Source organism: Geotrypetes seraphini, chromosome 3, assembly GCF_902459505.1.
Source record: "Geotrypetes seraphini chromosome 3, aGeoSer1.1, whole genome shotgun sequence".
Lineage (NCBI taxonomy): Eukaryota > Metazoa > Chordata > Amphibia > Gymnophiona > Dermophiidae > Geotrypetes > Geotrypetes seraphini.
Window position 1 is genome coordinate 292,164,804 of NC_047086.1, and position 23,320 is coordinate 292,188,123.

Below are 23,320 nucleotides of genomic sequence, written 5' to 3' on the forward strand. Positions count from 1 at the left end.
GCTCACCTGCCAGTCCTTCCCTTTCTTTCCTGCTGTGGGTTTTTCTTTCCGACTTCATCCCCTTGGCCCAGAATCCTTTTTCTTTTCACTCCCTCCTTCCAATTTGAGCCGGGAACACTAGCGATCGCACGGTCCCCGCGGCCACTACCTGCCTGCCCGGTCGATCCTGGTGTTTGGCCGGCTCTCTCCCTTCTCCTCACCTTGGTTTGTGGGTTTTCTTTTTCGGCAACCTGCGCGCTTTCCCAGGGAGCCGCACACGCGCGGCTGCTCAGTGTTCGATCTTCTGCTCTGCTGCAACTTCCTGTTTCCGGTTGCGTCAGAGCAGAAGATCGAGGCTGAGCAGCGGCGGGTGTGCGCGGCTCTCTGGTAGCGTGCGGGTCGCCGAGGAGGAGGATCTGCGGACTGGGGTGAGGAGAGGGGAGAGAGCTGGCTGGACACTGGAATCGATTGGGCGGGCGGGTGTGAGCTGCGGGGACCGCGCGATCCTTCATGCCTCACTGCGGGGGACAAGACCATTCACCGCCCCGCGGGCGGTGAATGGCCTTGTCCCCGTCGCCGCAGCGACTGCTAGTTTTCTTCCCCGTTTTCGGCGGGTGACCCGCGGCTAAAATGCGGTGGCCGCGGGTAAACCGCCACCGTGTCATTCTCTACTCTCAGCAACACACTAGAGTTTGGGATTCAAAATCAACTTCGCCAAATCTCAACTTCAATCCTCTCAGCAACTCCAATTAATTGGGAGACCTGGACACGACTCAACTCAGGACGCTTATTCTGCAACCACATCAAGATGCCCTTATTCATCTTTGTCAACAGGCTGCCCAGTCCCAGTCTCTGTCAGCAAGACACATCATAGTTCTCCTAGGGCACATGGCTTCCACTGTCCACGTCACTCCATTTGTGAGGCTTCATTTACGAATTCCCCAATGGACATTGGCTTCTCAGTGGTCACAGGCTGTAGACCCTCTTTCCCAGCACATTGCAGTGACCTCATCTCTTCAACAGTCACTACAGTGGTGGATGCAATCTGCCAATCTTAGCTTTTCTAAACGCCCCCCCCCCATCAAAAGATTCTCACTACAGATTAATCGACCTATGCATGGGGAGTGCATCTGGATGGCTTACGCACTCAAGGTCTATGGACCTCCACAGACCAACGTCATCATATAAATCTGTTGGAACTCAGAGCAATTTTCAACTTTCTCAAAGCTTTCCAGCATCTCATACAAGATCAAGTTCTCCTTGTCCAGACAGACAATCAAGTAGCAATGTATTATGTAAACAAACAGAGGAAGTACAGGGTCTCTCCTACTCTGTCAGGAGGCTCAAAAGATTTGGAATTGGGCGATTCCTTGCAACATCTTTCTCAAGGCCATTTACATTCATGGGGAACAGAATTCTCTGGCAGATAAGTTCAGTCACATTCTTCAACCCCATGAGTGGACTCTGCATTCAGCCATTCTCCATGCCATTTTCTCCCAATGGGGGACACCTCAAGTGAATCTTTTTGCCCCACATTCTGTCCTGGCTTTACTCACCTCATCGCCTGGAAGCAGACGCTTTTCTACTGAATTGGATGAATAAGTTCCTTTATGTGTTTCCACCTTTTCCTCTTGTTCTCAGGACGCTTGTCAAGCTCAAGCAGGAGTCTGCCACCATGATTCTGATAGCTCCTCGGTGGCCCAGACAACCTTGGTTTTCCCTTCTACTTCAACTCAGTATCAAGGAACCGATACCTCTATAAATATTTTCATCTCTACTCATGCAGAGTTAAGGTTCTGTTCTACATCCCCACCTTCAGTCTCTACACCTGACAACTTGGTTTCTCTCGGGCTGAGTTCTGCTGATATTCATCTTTCTCAGCCTGTTCGACTTATCTTAGAAGCTTCCAGAAAGCTGTCTACTCAACAATGTTACCATCAAAAGTGGTCTCGGTTTTCATGGTGTCTTATTCATCAGGAGCAACTGACCATCCATCTCGGTTTTTCGAATTTTGGATTATCTTCTATATTTGTCTTGACGCTGGACTCAAATCTACATCTGAGTTTATTTCAGCGCAATCACAGCCTTTCATCAGTCAGTGAATGGTAGACTTTTTACAGCCCATCCTCATTTCCAGATTCATGAAAGGACGTTTCCATGTGAAACCACCTCTCAAACCACCTACAGTGGTATGGGATTTCAATGTGGTTCCTGCTCAGTTGATGAAGCCTCCATTTGAACCAATATCTACGACTCATCTTAAATACATTACTTGGAAAAGTTGTCTTCCTCATTTCTCTCACTTCTGCCAGAAGGGTGAGCGAACTTCAAGCCTTGGTGGTGGATCCACCATTCACAGTGTTCCACCATGATAAAGTGATACTTCGTACTCATCCAAAGTTTTTACCAAAGGTGGTTACTGAATTTCATCTCAATCAGTCGATTGTGCTTCCAGTATTTTTTCCTTTAATCCTAATAAGTTGGAGCATCCTATTTCCAAAAGAACACTATCCAACTGGCTGGCTGGCTGCATCACGTTCTGTTACGCTCAGGCTGGGCTGCAACTGGAGAGTCAAGTTAGAGCTATGGCAGCTTCGGTAGCTTTCCTGCATATCCACTTCGATAGAAGAAATCTGCAAGGCTGCCACTTGGTCTTCGGTTCATACATTCACCTCACATTACTCTCCAGATGGGATGGGCACTTTGGCCAAAGAGTATTACAGGATTTATTTTCCTAAAAGGCCAACACTCCCACCATCCCATTCTGGTTAGTTTGGAGGTCACCCACAAGTGAGAATATGCTGCCTGCTTGTCCTGGAATAAAGCGCAGTTACTTACCGTAACAGATGTTATCCAGGGCCAGCAGGCAGATATTCTCACAACCCACCCACTAGTTGGCTTCTTAGCTAGCTATCTGAACTGAGGAGACACTGTGGAGATGCGCGCCCTACCTCAGGCAGGAAGGCACTCGCAAAATTTCTAAAAGTTCTTCAAGCAAGTCTGCTTGTGAAGCTGTCCACATCGGGGCTCCGTGGATGGTGTCACTCATATGTTGAGAATATCTGCCTGCTGTCCCTGGATATCACCTTTTTCGGTAAGTAACTGTGCTTTCCTGTTCCCACTTAGGATAGAACAGCACCACATCCCAGATATGTACTTTTATACAGATGGCTCTTCTAGAAGAGCTCTATGTTCCCTTTCTGCTTACCACAAAGGATCAGTGACAAGAGCAATAGCAGCCCTAATGAGAATCAGAAAAGGAGCAAAACTGGTCCAACATCTTATTTGCTTGGTTCTTGATTTCTGGGTTGCCTAGCCTGGTTCTCAATGGGTTTCTGCTTTCCTTATGTTTCAGTGGCTCTAGACTTCAGTATGTGACTTCATTTTTCTACTTTACCATCTCCCCCCCTGCCCCCAATGCCTGGAAGTACTTTAATAAGCCTTTAAGGGCCATCACTTTTGTATGATCAATTTGACTTTATCTGGCGAATATGGGATCCTTGATGACTACTTGTCACATCAGAAACACTTTTCCTGGGACCACCTTAAGAGAGGGGACAACTTGGTGGTTCTGTTTCTGGGATTGTCTAGAGAACAGGGCAAGCAACCTTGCCATCATACATTGGCAGAAGGTTTCATCGTATTGTCTACAATGACATCCAGATCTTTTTCTTGAGTGCTAACCCCCAAGGTGGACCCTAGTAGCATCTAGTAGCTATGATTTGGGTTATTCTTCCCAATGTGCATCACTTTGCATTTGTCCACATTAAATTTCATCTGCCATTTGAATGCCCAATCTTCCAGTTTCCTAAGGACTACCTGTAATCTTTCACAATGTAGTCTTGAACATTTCTGTTAGAAAAAATGTTCCCCAAGATGCCCCAATCAACATCTCTCATATTAGAATCTACTATAAAAATTTCAGCGTATTAATCTTTGACTCCAACTGCACTGTCTGTGCTGAAGGTCTAACAAAGGAGTGGTAGCCATCTTGGATTTTCTGATTTGAAAATAAAGACCTTTCATTTGGATCTTATTTTGTCTGCTTCTTTGTTTTGCCACACAGTGCCTTCTTGTTTTCTTATTTCTTTTAACTGTGCTAAATGTCTAAACACTGGTGCTTTTTAGAATTTCTATTTTCAGTCTACAATAGCCATTAGTTCTTTCTCCCATTCTTATGTTCCTTGTGTTTTTCAATTTCTTTGATTATCTTTGTATATAGTATGACTCGTCTCACTTTCTATCCACTGTATCTTGAATAGAATATAATGTGGTTTGATTTATATTTCATATTTGAAAAAGAGCTACTAACATTAAATATATTCTAAAATATAATATAAATATTTAAAAGGATAAAGCTTTAAGCCAAACTCGAGTAATACTTTTATAATATTTATAATGAGCAGGACCATCAAATATATAGAAGATACTAAAGCTATTAGCCTCAACTTGTTTGTATTTTCTGCAACAGTATAATCAGGCCAAATCAAATTGTATATTAATATATAGTCTATTTTATCAACTGAAATCTTAGTCCCAGTAGTAGAAAATTTGTTTAAGAAAAAAGGCTTAATGTTGTAGGGTCCATTTAATAGCATAAGCCATATTCACCAATATTTATTGAAATAACATACAGCAAATCCACTGGCATGATTGTATTTCCATTACAGATCACTCTGCTTCAGGGATTCCAAATTTATTTAGAGATGGATCCAGACATACAAATTCCAGAATAACTCTGAATACAAGAGACATGATATTAAATGTTTTATACTGTTATGCTGTAAATCAAAAAAAGAATCTAAGCCAGTTTAGCTTTTATAAAATTATTTATTTGATTTTTAATGTCATCTAATTGGTTTCTGTTTGAACTGACTTGAATGTCAATTGAAAAATATTACATTTGAGCCTTATGAGAGGTCCCTTGTTAGGAACAAAAAAAGTCCACCAAAGGAGTTCCACAAAAAAAACAACAGCAGAGCAAAAAACAAAAAGAATTGTTGATCTTGAACAAAGTGCAGATTAAAAACAATATAAAACACAGTAAAAAGTTGTGGTATAGACCCGACACAAGCCGTGTTTAGGTCATAAGAGACCTTCTTCCAGGATCCAGTACTGCTATAAGCCACAGGTAAGAGTTTGAGATACTGTGTTTGGTGAGAAGGTTACCGATCAAGATCATTAGGTCCTTTGTTAGAACATAAGAGTTGCCTTACTGGAACAGACTAAAAGTCCATCAAGCCTAGTACCTGTTTCCAATAGTGGCCAACCCAGGTCACAAGTACCTGGCAAGATCCCAGATTTTATGCTGGACTAGTTCAGATTAATCCAATAGTAAATTACTACAGAGGGAATAAATAACTCATATTCATGACTCTTTGTTACCAATTGGTATTATATTGCTAGAATCCATTATATTCCCTTGGAAAGGAGAATATTTTTTAATGATATATTGAGTGCATTTTTGTTTCCACTTTTATCAAAATAAAGCTCAAATTTTGTTGAGATGTTATACTGAACTCTAAACTTTTCTGAGGAAAACTCATAATTACAAAATACCTATGATCTATGGTATTTTTTTACATATTTCTTTTTCTCGTTCTTTTTTTGTTGCAGTAGAGGCTTTAACATTTCCTCCAACTTCTGGAAAATCTTTCATTATGGGTCCAGATGAAGCCCTAGAAAATGAACTGGGCCTTGGAGAGCTAGCCGGCCTTACAGTTGCCAATGAAGCAGATTCATTGACCTATGATGTAAGTGTTGATGTAAAATATTAAAACTACCAGAAAATAATCAGTACATCACCATACTGGTGAGAGAAGTATCAGTGTGCTGAAAAAGTCTTCACTCTCAGTATTCAAAAGCCCTCTACAAAAAAAGTGCATATGGTCAACACTCCTAAGTGCTTCAATAAAGCTATAATGTAATGTGAACAGTCTAAAAATTCCAATAGTATATGAAAGATTAATCTGGCGGTTAAGAAAAAAAAAATTAGACTTGAATGCTTTAACATTATCTACTCATCCACTTGCAGACTCCCCTGAACACCTGCAGATTTCGAATGCTTTAGTATAGTGACACACATTCCACCAGTATGATGATGTACTTGTAAGTGTTGATGTGGTATCCGTCCATGTGTGAACTGTGTGTGCACAAAATAAATATTGTGGAGGAGTAGCCTAGTTGGTTAGTGCAATGGTCTGAGAATCTGGGGAACGGTTTGATTCCGCAGCAGCTCCTTGTGACTCTTGGCAAGTCACTTAACTTTCCATTTACCTCTGTACAAAATAAGTAACTGTATATAATGTAAATCACTTTGATTGTAACCACAGAAAGGATGTTTTTAGTGTAACAGACACATTATTCCTGAACATAAGGCAGGGGTGGGCAACTTCGTTCCTCGAGGGCCGGAATCCAGTCAGGTTTTCAGGATTTCCCCAATGAATAAGCATGAGATATATTAGCATACAATGAAAGCAGTGCATGCAAATAGATCTCATGCATATTTATTGGGGAAATCCTAAAAACCCGATTGGATTCCAGCCCTCGAGGACCAGAGTTGCCCACCCCTGACATAAGAATTACATACTGGGACAGACCGAAGGTTCATCAAGCTCAGTATCCTGTTTCCAACTGTGGCCAACTCAGGTCCCATGTACCTAGCTAGAGAATTCTTGTAAAGAGCCTCATTAGCATTCTTTTGCTCCACCTCCCATCTCTCTGGGTTGTCTTTTAAATTCCTCAGGGCTAGATGCACCAAAGTGTCAGATCGTCTAACCAATCGTCACTAAATTGGTTTGACTGGTTTATTGACCGATTGTATTTGCTGTCCTGATGCCCAAAATGGCTCACCGCATGCGGTCCTACATTCTTAGATTCTAGCATTAAAATGAGGTCATTAATATTAAAACCAGCATTCGATCAATGCCCTAAATGTGCATGCTAGAATTGGGTCGGTAGGACCAACCAAGAAAAGCCAACAGGCCTAGACTTGTCTGTAACTGTGTTGATAGGTCTGCCTGTTTTGTTTTTTTTTGTTTTTTTTTTTTGGGGGGGGGGTTCTATGGGCACAGATGTTGTACCCATAGGGAAAAAAAAATGCCATGCCGACGAACATCCCCCCCCCAACCCGATGAACGACCTCGGTATGAAAAAAAAATCAGCAGGGTTGCCCACTCCCTCCTGCTGCAGCGCCCCCCCCTCAAACTGACCCCTCCCCTCTCCTTCCTCAAGAATCGACAGAAGAGATGCCCACGCCCTCCTGCTGCCATGAACCAACCGACCCCTTTCCTCCCATTCCACACTTCCCTTCCTAAAAAATAAAATTCAACAGGAAAGATGCCCATTCCTTCCTGTCACCGGATCCTTCCCCCCCCCCCAAACCTCCTCGGTACCTGTTGACGCAGTAGACAGCATGAGGGTTGCCCAGCCCCGCCTGCTCACAGACCTGCCACTCCAAAATGGGAGTCCTTCCGCTTCCTGGTGTATACTGGGATGCACAGAGAGGGGCCTAAGGCCCTGATTGGCTCAGTCAAGCTAATCAGGGCCTTAGGCTCCTCCCTCTGTATCCCTAATTGGCTCAGATGCCTAAGACCCCTCCCATAGGGGTTCCTGCCCCGAACAGCTTAGCAGCAGGGGGCTGCTTCAGGGCTTTCCCTGCAGCTTAGCTGTTAGGTATTCTCTGTGCATGTGTTGTCAGTTTTCCAACGACTGGTGGGGTGGGATTAGGGCAGACATCCAACTCATCTCATTTGCAAGGAAATCTTTTGAGCATGAATCACTGTTTGGAAATTGACCAAAAAATTGGCCAACAGCAACCTGCATAGTCTTTTAACAACTGTGCTTTGTACATCTTGCCCTTAGCTGTCTCTCTACAAGCGAGATGGTAAGAGCCTTTCTTTTTTGCTCGTGTTTAGTTTTCAATTAAATTTGTGTGTTTGCTTACCATTTGCGAGGCTTTTTGGTGCTGTAGATAGTCCCAATGTTGGGGCATCTCTGGTTGCAGGAGAGCGCAGACTTTGAAGTCGAGGGTCTGCTTCCAAGGGGCAGACTGCATTGTAGTGCACCCATTTGGACATCCTGCACTAAAATTTCAGGGCTTAGAAACTGATCCCTTGGGAGCAAAGATCGCCCTAGGTTCGTCCACAGTGGGCTTGAGTGCAAGCTGAGTGGCGATTTTTCCAGGATTGGGGCCAACTGCTTTCCTCCCCCCCCCTATTTGTGTGCTTGAGGCCTGGTGGAGGTTGAGGTCTCTGGCTGGTTTGTTGGGCAGTCTGAATACACAAGCAGTCCAGACTACAGGGTTTTTGAGGCAGAAGTCCTCACAGCATGATACAGTAAGTAACAGACTGACAACTTGAAAACAAAATTGGGGTGGGGGAGGTGATTAAATCTATTTTTTTTTTATTTTTTTAAATCTATTATTTTTTTTTTAAAGGAGGGGTGAGTTCTGGGATTAGAGTTGGGTTCCCCAACCTCTAAAACACCTAAATTGCTAATTTTTGTACTCCAGCATAGCAGTGTACTCCGGGCAGTTTTTGGCATGAAAATTGCTGCCATAGTGGCCATCTTGGATTTCCTGATTTGAAAATAAAAGCCTCTGTCTCAAAGCACCTCAATTTTGCTTAAAAACAGGTGTGATGGACTCCTCAGGCCGGGATACCTTGGATTCATGCCAGATTTGCGCTGGATGGCTGTCTGAGGCTTGTCCATGTCCCACCTGCTGCATGGTGCATGAGGTGGGCAGAACCACTGACTTAGTCTCTTCCAGTCCCTTGGAGAATGTTGCATGATCTATACAAGGGCCAGAAAAAAAATCCAGGTTTGAGGGGAGCAGCACCAAGTGTGTCTCCGGTGATGCGCAGCTGTAGTGCCGCCAAAGAAGTTTTCAAGTTTATTAAAAAAATTTTTAGACCGCTTATTCAGATTTCTAAGCGGTTTACAATATAAAATTACATAAAAGCACATAAAATCAAGGGATACTAGATAACGTCCAAACATAACAGAAGGTTTTGATGTAACGTACGGAACTACTTCAAACATTAGGGTAGTGGGGAAGAACTACAATTATTATAGAAAAGGAGCAACATAAAAGGGAAAGACAATGGGTTAGGGTAAAAAAGCAGTTATTTTAAATTTTGCCCTTAAGAGGACAGTTGTTATCCAAAAGTGTCTTGGAACAAGAATGTTTTAAAGCAAAACTAAAATTGTTTTAAATCAGATTCACAGCGCAAGTGGTTAGACAGCGAATTCCATAGGGTAGGGGCAGTATCCGCAAAGTTATTGGAACGTAACGTATTTATCGATTTTAAAGAGGATATGACAAGGAGATTCTGAGAAGTTGAACGGAGAAATTTTGATGTGCTATAAGGAATTAGAAGTCTGTTGATGAAATCCGGTTGATTATTTAATTTTGTTTTGAGTGTTAAGAGTAAAATTTTATAGCTAATTCTATGTTCAACTGGTGACCAATGTGCGTTGAACAAAAGGGGTGAAACGTGATCGTATTTTTTTGCACCACATATGATCTTAATAGCTGTATTTTGCACGATCTGAAGCAGTCTAATTTCCTTTTTTGTGATGCTCTTATACAGGGCATTGCAGTAGTCTATGCAGGAAATTACCAAAGAATGGATTAGTGTGTTTAAGGAGGCCGGTTCGAGTAACTTAGCGAGAGAACATATCATTCTTAGTCGATAGAAATATTTCTGAACGACTGTACCAATGTGATGATGATAAGAAAATTTATTATCGAAGGTAACTCCTAATAATTTTAAGGTTGGAACAATTATGATGGGAAGTGATTCGAGCTTCAAAGGAGCTTGAAGTGTTAATCCTTCTTTAAAAGGAAAAATCAAGTTTTGATTTGTTGATATTTAGGGACAGTTTATTCAGATCTAACCAGGTTTTGATTTTTCCTAGTTTATGATTGATGGAGATTATTTCTTCTTTATTATTAAGATCAATGGGATGAATCAGTTGCACATCGTCCGCATACGCGAATGTGGTAAAGCCAATGGATTGGGCAACTGTCAGAAGGGGCGATAAAAAAATGTTGAAGAGCAGTAGTGATAAAATAGATCCCTGCGGTATTACATGTTTTGTGGAAAAAGATTCAGATGAGGTGCCATTAAAGATGACTTTTGATGATCTATCTGTGAAGTAGGAAACAAACCAGTCCATGACCTGGTCAGATATACCAATTTCTTGAAGTCGCATTAGAAGCAGGCTATGATCAATAGTATCGAAAGTGGAAGAAAGATCTAAGGAAATAAGAAGTACAGATTGATGGTGAGCATTTGCAGGGGCTATCTGGACGTCCTAGGTAGGGGAGGTTTCCTCTTGATTTCATCAATATGATGTTTAAAGCTTACATGATTAATAAGGGCCGTATGGAACTGTCAGGAATTGCAGCCATGCTGGTGTTGAGGTCCTCCCTCTTCCCCCTGCAAAAAAGAAAAGAGCACAGCTCTCCAGCAACAGTGCCATGTGCAAGATGGGGAGGTCCAGTCTGAGGAAGATTGAGATGATGAGGGCTCTATTTCAGTACCTTTACTCTCCCAGTCAGGGTCCTCTGTAGCATCATCTCTTGGGTCGGATCTGGTGGAGACCCTTGATCTCAGAGAGGACCCAGCTGTGTAAGCCTTCAGCATTTTTGGAGGTGATCATGGAATCCCTCCAGGAATTAAGGATAGAGACTCCATAGTCCTCTGTTACACAGTGCTTGCTTATGAGCAGCACAAAAGCAGAGACTACCTGTTTTCCCATTACAAAAATGCTTACGGACAATTGGAAGGTCCCAGAGGCGCCCCTTTGGGTGGCCAAAACCATGGCAAAGCTCTATCCGATGGATGATGAATTTAACCAGCTCTTTGTACTACCGAAAGTGGATTCCCTAGTAGAGCAGGTTACCAAGCATAGTTCCCTTCCCAGTGAAGCCTGCATGGTATTAAAGGATGCCCAGAACCGCAGGCTGGATTTTGTTCATAAGAAGCTATTTGAGGCCATGGCCTTGGTTTTAAAGGCATCTGCAGTGGTGTCTTTTGTTGCCTGGGCTTGCCACTTCAAGTTGCACCATGATCCAGAGGCAATTGCCGGGAGGGATTAGTAGTTTCTAAGGTTTGGAATGGATTATGTAGCTGATGCTCTATATGATCTTTTCAGAGTTGTGAGCAAAATGAATACTTATTTTATTTCCCACACGCAGGAACCTTGAATAAATTACCATTTAAGGAACATTTACTCTTTGGGAAAAACCTGGATGATTTTATGGCCAGTGTGCAGGATCACAAGCCAAATTCTTAACTGGACCGCAGACCTTGAGACCCTAAGAGGTCAGGTCACAGTAATATTTGGACCTCTAGACAATATCATCAGTTCTTGGGAGGGCCTTTGGGCTAGAGATCTTTTTAAGACTCCAGAAAAAGATTTTAAGGGGCCAGGTGCCCCCACCAATCTTCAGGATTCCGCTCAGCCACAACTCCTAAGAGGCAGTTATGATGCCAAGTTGTTGACCAAGCATGGGCAGAGTTCACTACAGACCGCTGGGTGCTAGATATTATATAGGAGGAGTACAGGCTCGAGTTCTTTTGCCACTCCTGGACCTTTTTCTGGACAGTCTGGCTGGGAAGCCAGAAAAAGTAGTCAAAGTCCAAGAAACAGTGCAAAGCCATGGAGCCTGTACTAGAGGAAGATTCTGACTCCACAGATACTCAATATACTTCATATTGCTCAAGAGATACTCAGAAGACTGGAGGCTAATTCTAGACCTCAAAGCAGTAAATGTGACCCACAAAATATCCCTAAGAACATGAGAATTGCCGCTGCTGGATCAGACCAGTGGTCCATCGTGCCCAGCAGTCCGCTCATGCGGCGGTCCTTAAGTCAAAGACCAGTGCCCTAACTGAGATTAGCCTTACCTGCATATATTCCAGTTCAGCAGGAACTTGTCTAACTTTGTCTTGAACCCTGGAGGGTGTTTCACCTATAACAGCCTCCGGAAGGGCATTCCAGTTTTCCACCACTCTCTGGGTGAAGAAGAATTTCCTTAAGTTTGTTACGGAATCTATCACCTTTTAGCTTTAGAGAGTGCCCTCTCATTCTCTCTACCTTGGAGAGGGTGGACAACCTGTCTTTATCTACTAAGTCTATTCCCTTCATTATCTTGAATGTTTGAATCATGTCCCCTCTCAGTCTCCTCTTTTCAAGGAAGAAGAGGCCCAGTTTCTATAATCTCTCACTGTACGGCAACTCCTCCAGCCCCTTAACCATTTTAGTCGCTCTTCTCTGGACCCTTTCGAGTAGTAATGTGTCCTTCTTCATGTATGGTGACCAGTGCTGGGGTCAGTATTCCAGGTGAAGACACACCATGGCCCGGTACAGCGGCATGATAACCTTCTCCGATCTGTTCATGATCCCCTTCTTAATCATTCCTAGCATTCTGTTTGCCCTTTTCGCTGCCATCACACATTGCGCGGACGGCTTCATTGACTTTTCAACCAATACTCCCAAGTCACTTTCCTGGGGGGTCTCTCCAAATACTGCACCAGACATCCTGTATTCGTGTATAAGATTTTTGTTACCGACATGCATCACCTTACACTTATCTACGTTAAACCTCATTTGACATGTCGTGACCCATTTCTCGAGCATGTTTGTCACGTTGCAGGTCTTTGCAATCCTCCTGCGTCTTCACTACTGTGAATAACTTCGTATCGTCTGCAAATTTAATCATCTCACTCGTACCAATTTCCAGATCGTTTATAAATATGTTGAAGAGCATGGCTCCAAGCACTGAACTGCGCGGCACTCCACTCGTGACGCTTTTCCAATCCGAGTATTGTCCATTTACTCCCACTCTCTGTTTCCTATCTGCTCGCAATTTTTCAAAGTAGTCGTTCATGCGGAACCTTGTTGAACGCCTTCTGAAAATCCAGATATACAATGTCGACCTGGTCACCCTTGTCTATCTGCCTGTTTGCTCCCTCGAAGAAGTGCAGCAAGTTCGTCAAGCAAGATCTTCATTTGCTGATGCCGTGCTGGCTGGTCCTCATCAGATTGTGTCCGTCAAGATGATCAATGATGCGGTCCTTTATCAGCGCCTCTACTATCTTTCCTGGTTCTGAGGTTAGACTCACCGGTCTGTAGTTTCTCGGTTCTCCCCTCGAACCTTTCTTGAAAATCGGCGTAACATTCACCACTTTCCAGTCTTCTGAGGCCTGGAACTGTCACAAAAGAGATCAGAAAAAGTGTCATAAAGTGGTAAGAGACACCAAAAAAGCCTATGAAGAAAAGATAGCACAAGAATCCAAAAACTTCAAGCCCTTTTTTAGATATATAAAAGGTAAGAAACCAGCAAGAGAGGCAGTGGGCCCTCTCGACGATCAAGGAAAGAAAGGGGCAATTAAGGAGGATAAGCAAGTTGCCGATAAGTTAAATTCATTCTTTGCCTCTGTCTTCACAAATGAGGACATTTCAACAGTGCCAGACACAGGAAAGATATTTACCGGAGGCATAGAAGAAAGACTCACAACAGTAAATGTAACGTTGGACATGATATGCTTTCAGATTGACAAACTGAAAAGCGACAAATCCCCTGGACCGGATGGAATTCACCCGAGGGTATTAAAGGAACTTAAGGTCGAAATTGGTGAATTGCTACAATCTGTGGCTAATATGTCAATTAGAACCGGGCAAATACCAGAAGACTGGAGGATAGCAAATGTTAGCCCAATTTTCAAAAAAGGATCAAGAGGTGATCCAGGGAACTATTGACCTGTGAGCCTCACTTCGGTTCCTGGGAAGATAATTGAAACACTGATTAAAGACAACATTGTACAACATTTGGAGGATTACAACCTAATAAGGGCTAGTCAACACGGATTCAGGAAAGGGAAGTCATGTTTGACAAATTTACTACAATTCTTTGAGAAAGTGAACAAACAAGTGGATAGTGGAGATTCAGTGGACATAGTTTACTTGGACTTCCAGAAAGCATTTGACAAGGTTCCGCATGCAAGGCTTATAAAGAAACTACTAAGCCATGGAGTAGGAGGAGAAGTGCACAGATGGATCGGCAAGTGGTTGGAGAACAGAAAGCAGAGGGTTAACATAAATGGGAAATTTTCGGAATGGGAGAGGGTGACTAGCGGAGTGCCCCAGGGCTCGGTTCTTGGGCCTATCTTGTTCAATATTTTTATAAATGACCTGGAGGAGGAAACAACTTGCAATATAATAAAGTTTGCAGACGATACAAAACTATGTCGGGCTGTTGACTCTCAAAGAGAATGCGAGGAACTCCAGAAGGAACTGTACAAGCTAGAAGCATGGGCAACAAAGTGGCAGATGAATTTTAACATAAACAAATGCAAGGTGATGCATCTAGGAAAAAAAAATAAAGAACACGAGTTTAAGATGTTGGGGGTGACATTAGCAAAATGTGAACAAGAAAGGGATTTGGGGGTACTGATTGACAGAACCCTAAAGCCTTCGGCACAATGTGCGGCGGCGGCGAAGAAAGCAAACAGGATGTTGGGCATGATTAAAAAGGGGATCACGAGTAGATCGGAAGATGTAATAATGCCACTTTATAGAGCAATGGTCAGACCGCAATTGAAATACTGTGTCCAACACTGGTCTCCATACCTCAAGAAAGATATAATTCTGCTGGAAAGGGTACAGAGGAGAGCCACGAAACTTGTCAAGGGATTGGAGAATTTGAGCTACAAAGAGCGCCTTAGGAAATTGGGATTGTTTACCCTCGAGCAGAGAAGACTGAGAGGGGATTTAATAGAGACTTTTAAAATAATAAAGGGATTTGATAAAATCGACCAAGAAGAAGCATTGCTGACTTTTTCGGATGTGACACGGACAAGAGGTCACAGACTGAAACTGAGGGGCAGCAGGTTCAGAACGAATGTCAGGAATTTCTTTTTTACACAGCGCGTGCTGGGATTTTGGAATGCTCTCCCGGAGGATGTTGTGACAGAGATTACTGTTCTGGGTTTCAAGCGCAAGTTGGATGCACACCTTCTTGCAAATTGTATCGAGGGCTATGGTATAACTGGGTCTCCAGTTAGGAGTACTTAGGTACTCCTAAGTACTTAGTACTTACTTAGGGCCGCCGCGTGTGTGGATCACCGGACTGGATGGACCTCGGTCTGATCCGGTGAGGGCTTTTCTTATGTTCTTATGTTCTGATTTGATCAACAAATTGGCTATTAGTTGAAGCAGTTCAGCTATAGCCCCTTTCAGTTCCTTGATTACCCTTGGATGGATGCCGTTCGGTCTGGGGAGTTTATCGTTTTTAAGCCTATCAATCTGCCTACATACCTCTTCTATACTGACCGTCAACCCTATCAGTTTCCCATCTTCGTTTCCTGCGTATAGCCTGTTGGCTTCCGGTATGTTTTGTATATCCTCTTCAGTAAATACAGATGTAAAAAATTTGTTCAGTTTGTTGGCGATGGCTTTGTCCTCCTTTAGCACTCCCTTTATTCCATGGTCATCCAGCGGCCCCACCACTTCCTTCGCGGGTCTTTTCCCCTTAATATATCGAAAGAATTGCTTGACGTTTTTTGCCTCCTTGGCTATTTTTTCCTCGTAGTCTCTTTGACCCTTCTTACCGCCTTATAGCATCTGCTTTGATGTTTGTGCTTTTTCCAGTTTTCGTCCGTTTTTGAACTTTTCCATTCCTTAAACAAAGTCTTCTTGTCTCTGATCGCTTCCTTCACCACTACATTGAGCCACGCCGGTTCCTTGATCTTTTTCCTCTTGGATCCCTTGTTGATATGAGGTGTATATAGATTTTGCGCCTTGGTGACTGTCCTTAAAAAGGGGCCCTGCTTGCTCTAGTATTTTTACAGTGCTAATCTTTTCTTAATCTTCTTCCCCACCATGATTCTCATCCCTTCGTAATTCCCTTTTCGGAATTTCAGTGCCGTGGCCGTCGTTCTGTATCGAGTGTTTGCTCCTGCGTCCAGGTTGAAGTGAATCATATTGTGATTACTGCTTCCCAGCGTCCCTTCAACTTCTACACCTTATGTCGGTCCTCGTAGTCCATTTAGAATTAAGTCCAGAATTGCATTTCCTCTCGTATTGTCCTTGACAAGTTGTTCCAGGAAGCAATCGCCTACAGCACCCAAGAACTTAGTCTCCCTACTGCAGCCGGAGGTGCCTAGGTTCCAGTCTAACCCCGGATAATTAAAGACACCCATGATAACTGCGTTGTCTCCCTTGCAGTTGCGTTTAATCTTGTCTGTCATTTCTCCATCAATTTCTTCGGAGTGCCCTGGGGGTTGGTAGTAGATGCCAATCTTCGTTTCTGTCCAATTTGTTCCCGGAATTTTGACCCATAGAGACACTACTTTATTTTTTGTTTCCGGCATGTTCTCTGTGGTAGACTCAATTCCCTCTTTGACGTATAGGGCAATACCCCCACCTTTACCTACTCTGTCTCTGTAGTATAGCTTGTATCCCGGTAGCACAGTGTCCCAGATGTTTTCCTCGTTCCACCAAGTTTCCGTGATGCCGATGATGTCAAGGTTATCTTTTTGTGCCATAGCTTCCAATTCCCCCATCTTATTCCTTAGGCTCTTTGCGTTTGTGTACATACACTTGAGTTTGCGGCCTGTTATTTTCTTGCATTCCTTCCCTTTTGTGTCCCTTTCAATCTGTCAGGATTTCTGTTTTGCCTATGATCCAGTGAGTCTTCCCCACTATCTTCCTGCACGGTTTCCTCTGGGTATACCGTTTCCCAAACCATCGACTCTTGGTCGACTGTTGGCTTTCCCCTTCTTCCTAGTTTAAAATCTTCTCAATTTCTCTCTTGATGTTGCTTGCAAGTAGCCTTGTTCCGTGTCCGCTAAGTTGGAATCCATCCTTCCTGAATAGCTTGCTCTTCCCCCAGAACGTCGTCCAGTTGCGCACGTAGTGGAATCCTACTTTTTCACACCAGCGCCTCATCCATGCGTTGACTGCTTGCAGCTCCATCTGCCTCTTCTCGTCGGCCCTAGGTACCGGCAGGATCTTCGAGAATGCTACCCTCAGCGTTCTGGTCTTCAGCTTCCCTCCTAGCATCCGGAACTGGTCCTTCAGTCCTTCCCTGCTGTAGTTCCTATTGCTCACATTGTTTGTCTCCACGTGGATCACGCTGTCATTGAGGCTCACTATATCTTCTACCTTGGCTCCCGGTAGGCAGGTCACCAGCTGATCCTGTCTTCCTCCTGCTATGTGGCTGTCGACTTGTCTGATGATGGAGTGCCTCACAACGATTGCTTGCCTCTCTAGCCACAGGTCTGTGTCCCTGGTGTTTGACCATCTCTCCAGCCGTAGGTCCGTGTCCTCTGTGCACTGCCATCTTCCTCATCCTGGCGTTGGCTTGTACCGGACTTATCTTCCTTGCGGTTGTCCTCCAGGTGGTCGTCGCTCACTGTAAGTGTATCTTGGCAGCTCCACTGTTGGTGATTTTCCACAGCCTCCCTGTATGCCAGTTTCTGAATGGAGATGGTCCAGTCGGTGATTGCTTCAGTGGTGCCTGGGGAATTTCTAACCTTGCTAGTTTTGTTTGAGGCCTATCTGTATAGTAATCACATTAATCAAAGCTTCAATGTATAAACAATTTATAATAAATAATTGTGTGAAAAACTCAGACCCTGAGCCTGTGAATTGGTGATCACACCAAATGAGGTTCAATAGGGGACCATCATCGTTTCCACTGTCCCCTGATACCATCCATACTACAATTGATGTAAAATAAAGAAAGAAACTTATCTGATTAGGATGGTAATATGCTGACTTGGAACCTCATCGGTGTTGAAAGTGACTCGTGCTGATAAAAACAACTTCTATGTTGATAATTGGTGATTTCCACTCTACTGACCCTGTCCCCCCGACTCGAGTTTCAAGTCTTCTTCAGGAAAGGACACTGTTACTGACACAGTATATCAGAGAGGCAACTAAAGAAGGGCTGACTGACGAAGACTGATCTTCGTCAGTCAGCCCTGCTTTAGTTGCCTCTCTGATGTACTGTGCCAGTAACAGTGTCCTTCCCTGAAGAAGACTTGAAACTCGAGTCGGGGGGACAGGGTCAGTAGAGTGGAAATCACCAATTATCAACATAGAAGTTGTTTTTATCAGCACGAGTCACTTTCAACACCGATGAGGTTCCAAGTCAGCATATTACCATCCTAATCAGATAAGTTTTTCTTTATTTTACATCAATTGTAGTATGGATGGTATCAGGGGACAGTGGAAACGATGATGGTCCCCTATTGAACCTCATTTGGTGTGATCACCAATTCACAGGTTCAGGGTCTTTCACACAATTATTTATTATAAATTGTTTATACATTGAAGCTGTGATTAATGTGATTACTTGATACGATACTATCACAGAAGAATATTGAATTTCTCTCCGTTCTTATTATTACTATCTGTATAGTCTCATTTTTCCAGAGCATAGGAAGTTTTTACGTTTCCATGTGCTGGAGCAACACTTCCAGTTCGCCACCTTACCTTTTGGGCTGTCCATGGTACACGGACCTTCACCAAGGTTTTGGTTGTAGTTGCAGCATACCTGTACAGAACATGTATACAAGTACATCTGTATCTGAGCGATTCGCTGATAAAAGCCCAGTCCAAATCCAAAGGCAGTGATTCAGCTACTGTGTTGAGTGAAAAATATATCCTGATTTGTTTTTAAAAAAGAGATTATATACTTACCCTGGTAAGTTCTTTTCCAGTAGATAGGTGAGACATTCTAGACTCCCACCTTGTCATTCCTGCACTTGCCTACAGTTTCAGTCAGTTTATAATTCTCCAAGTTGTTTCTTGGATGACTGTCAGCCCTTGGGGGCAGGGAAGAATAATGTATATACCGTATTTCCCCATATATAGGCCGCGGCCTATAAATGGGTTTTGCCAGCCGGCTCAGTGGGGACAGCTTGCAAAACTGGGGCAGCCTATACAATTTTAAAAAATCATCCGCCCCCCTTTAGCTCCCTCGCTGGACTCGCTGCTCCTCAAATCACAGCTGTGCAGGGCAGGGGAGAGATTTTCGATCTCCAGCCCTGCCCCACTTCCTCGTGCCTTTGCTATGCCTTTGCCGTCTGTTCTTGCGAGTCTCGTGAGAACTGACGGCAAAGGCACGCAGGAAGCAGGGCGGGGCTGGAGATTGAAAAGATCTCTCCATGATTTGAGGAGCAGTGAGTCCAGCAAGGGAGGGGGGATGATTTTTAAAAATTGTATAGGCCACCCCAATTACTGGTAGATAAGCCGTGGCTAATACAATGGGGTGGCTTATCTTCCAGATTTAAAACATGTATAGGCATTATGGCGGCCTATACACTGGGGTGACCTATATGTGGGGAAATACGGTATGTTATTTTTTTTCTGCAGGAGTAGTTTCTGAGCTCCTTTGAGGCCTTTGTTGGCTGTTTGCAGTTGATGTTCTAATGTTACTTCTTGTGCAGAGCGGTTGTTGCTGAACTTGATTGCCATAGGTGTCTTTACTTCACGTTTATTTAGTGGCTGGCGGTGCTTGGGTACTAACTGTAGGTGGAGCTAAGGAGCCCAGTGAAGTACAGCAGAGGCACAGAGAAAAATTCCAGAATAGGTTCCTTCTGAACATGGCACACGGCCATGGGGACACAACCCATCTATCTAGAATGTGTCACCTATGTACTGGAAAAGAGCTTGCCAGGGTAAGTACATAATCTTGATTTATAAAGCAAGTCAGGATATAGTTTTCCTCAACACATAATAAAGCTCTGGAATTCATTTCTAATGGATGTGGTGAAAACAGCTATTATAGGCTTAGTTTAAAAAAAAAAAAAGTTTGCACAAGTTTCTGGGGAAAAGTCTATAAACCATTATTAAGGTAGACTTGAATAAGCAGTGGCTTTCCCCTTGGAATAAACAGCATTGAATCTATACTGTTTGGTATACTACAAGGTTCTTGTGATCCAGATTATCCACTGTTAAAACTGGATACTGAGCTTGATGGATCTTTTGCTTTATCCATTATGGAAGTTCTTATGTTCTTATACACTTTTATAGAAACTTTAATTGATATAATTCATTTTGTTTTAAACAAAATCCTCTGTAAATGAACAGTTTCTATAAAAGTGTAGAAACTCTTCATTTACAGAGGATTTTGTTTTGAACAAAATAAATTATATCAATTAAAGTTTTGGGAAATACTTTTTAAAAAAAATTCCTAGCTTGAGCTAACATGGATTCTTTCTCTAAATTCCATGATTATCTTATTTTCTTATGTATTATATATTATCCTAGGACAAGCAGGCAGAATATTCTCACATATGGGTGACATCATCCACGGAGCCCGGTACGGACAGTCTGGAAGTGCACAATCACTTCACATATTTTTTAAGTCCTCCAACTATCCGCACTGCGCATGTGTGACTGCCTTCCCACCCAAAGAGGCTCAAGGACCTCAATTCTTTATTTTCCATGGAGCAAAGAAGTCTGTTGCCTTCTTGCTTTGCGTAATTTTCTTTCTTTCTTCCCTTTCATTAAAGTCAAGTGAGTACAAAAAACTTTATTTTCTTTTTTCCCCGTGTATTCAAGGGGGGGGGAGGGGCGTTCTCTGTAGTTTAACTTGCCGAGTTAATTTTTTTTGTCTATGTCAAAACCTTTGAGTTTTGAGAATGGTGGTTTCTGCAACGGTCTATTTCTACCGACCCTCATAACTGGTGTCTTCTGAGTTTAGACCCTGAACTCCACATCAGGGCTTATACTCGGTGTTCTTCTTTAAATCACGCTCTGTTAAGGCTCATCGAGCTTAGCAGGAGCAGTTGTTTGGCGCAACCATGGTCATTACCAGATACTCAGCCGTCTACATCAAAAGCTTCTGCATTGATATCAACTTTGAACTTCCAGCATCAGGGGAGCCAGCTCAGAAGCATCCACTTCCCAATAAGTGTCTTAGGTCTCTACAGCATCGAGTCTCTTGATACAGAGCAATCGATGATGCCAGCGCTCCCCAGCTTCATAGGTTATCTCTCCCTCATGGCATGCATCCTCATTGAGGTCATCTATTTCAAGACAACCTGCTGCATCCAAGGTACCGGTTATTTAGCCATCAGTACTGGTTCATGCTTCCTAACGTCGCAGGTCTCAATGGCATCTTGATGCAGACCGAACATCGATGCTCCCCAGTATCACAGGTTCTCTCCCTCGTGGTACGTATCCTCACCGAGGGCAACCACTTCGAGACAAGCTGCTGCACTGATGATACTTGCTTTTGAGCCATACCAGTGCATTCTTTTAAGGTATCGCTGGTCTGAACAGCATTGAGTCCTTTGATGCAGACCGAACAGCAACATCATCTTTCTTCAGCTTTACAGGTTGTTTTTCCTTCATGCTGTGCACTCAAGATACCTTCTCCGAGACAACCTTCTGTACCAAGGATACTGCCTGTTGAACCATCGGTACCAGTATATGTTTCTGGGAGACACTCCATGAGTTCTTCCAGAGGGAGCTTGGTAGTATGCTTAATTAGCACAAAATGCCGCTGCTAGTATCGACTCCCTCAATACTGCCACTTAAGAATAGTGCTATGAGGCTTCAAGGTACCGGTGTCAGCTATCCATCAGAGCATCATGCTACTTCTTATGGATCTTCTCCGAGATTGACACTCTCCATCCAAAACACGATCCACTGCTTCGAAGCATAGATGTTCTTCAACAAGAAATTCCAAGCCAAGGTATCATCCTTTCTCATTGTGTTGATCTTATGCATCTGACTGAACAAGAAATCCTCATCGATCTTCATCGGATTGGTACCGAGGACATTGTAAGATTTTTTGATGACACGAACTTCTCTAGAATTCAAATTTCCAGTTGGCTTACTTTATATAAGCCTGAGTCTTACGGCAGGAGAAAACCTTCTTCAGTGGATCTTTCTTTTTTTGGATATATTTGGCAGCTGGGGCAGCCCTGCCTGTTAAATTGGAAGTTGACACTGTACCTACTGCTGAGTTCATACGTGCTTAGACTATGCTGAGTCTCCCAAAGGGCTTCTCAGGTTGCCGTTATATGGCAGGCTTACTGAGACGTTTCTCAACAAATTGGACACACCTTTAAGTATCATGGTTGCTCCAAGAACACTGTACTCATTCTTGTCCAGCGTCTAATGGCCCACATCACTCATTACTGCTGGAATCAACCCTTAACAAATATTCCAGTACGTCAAAACTGCCTCAGCACCTCTAGGGCATCAAGGCTGTGCTTTGGTCAAATTTGAACATCACTTTTATTGAATTTCTCTGCTGGCAACCAGAATCCTTTTTTTGGCTTTGAGCAGTATAGTCCTTCAGAGCACCTTCTAGAATATTATCAAATTCACAGGCTGAAATATCTGGGACTATGAGACACCTAGTATGGCTAACAGTCTCTTGTTCCATTGTAGCGGCTATGCACAACTTATCACAACATGAAAGACCTTGGAATGCTTTGACTAGCACAAAGTCTATTTCCTATTCAAATCAGGGATGATATACTTTTTACATTCTGGCTGCTGCCGCAAAAGCAGCAAAACTAACAGCAGCCTCAGCAACCTCACAAGGCAGCTCCTTATGAACATGACCAGCCTTTTTTCATGTGCCTCTGAAGAGCAACACTCTTTTCTCTCTCTTTCTCTGACTTTTCCTCAATCAATCTGGGGTCATCTACAATGTTGATTTCTGATTGACACCTATGGGTTCTTAAAGTTATCATTTCTTCACTATACCTCATTTCAAAGTGAGGCCTCGTCAACCCTCAGCAGATGCCCTTCTCCTTTTACAAATGCTGGCTCTGGTTCGACTACATGCCATAGGGGTAGTTCCCTTTTCAGAATCATCTGGGACTCTAGATGAACGGTCTACATCCACCTGACCTTGGAAATCTACAAAGAAAGCAACTAGGATGTTGGGCATGATAAAGAAGGGAATCACGAGTAGATCATTGGACGTCATAATGCCGCTTTACAGAGCAATGGTCAGACCACACTTGGAATACTGTATCCAACACTGGTCTCCCTACCTAAAGAAGGATATAATCCTGCTGGAGAGGGTGCAAAAGTGAGCCACGAAGCTAGTAAAAGGTATCGAGAATTTGAGCTACAAAGAATGCCTCGGAAAACTGGGATTGTTCACCTCAAGAAGAGAAGGCTGCAAGGGGATATTATAGAGACTTTCAAATACTAAAAGGATTCGACAAAATAGAGCAAGAAACATCGTTATTCACATTGTCAAATGTGACTCGGACAAGAGGTCATGGACTGAAACTGAGGGGCAACAGGCCCAGGACAAATTCTGTTTCACACAACGAGTGGTAGACAC

General features: G+C 43.3%; 1 protein-coding gene across 8 annotated transcripts in view; it reads left to right on the forward strand.

Moving 5' to 3' along the window:
* The window catches only part of STRN (striatin), a 384,728-nt gene that overhangs the window by 201,972 nt on the left and 159,436 nt on the right, over positions 1-23,320 (forward strand). For 7 of the 8 annotated variants that reach the window (XM_033939118.1, XM_033939120.1, XM_033939121.1 and 4 more), the window contains one exon: positions 5,596-5,732. In XM_033939118.1, coding sequence (XP_033795009.1) covers positions 5,596-5,732 — 137 coding nt within the window. The remainder of the gene's footprint in view (positions 1-5,595; positions 5,733-23,320) is intronic. The other variant, XM_033939119.1, reaches the window with a different exon arrangement.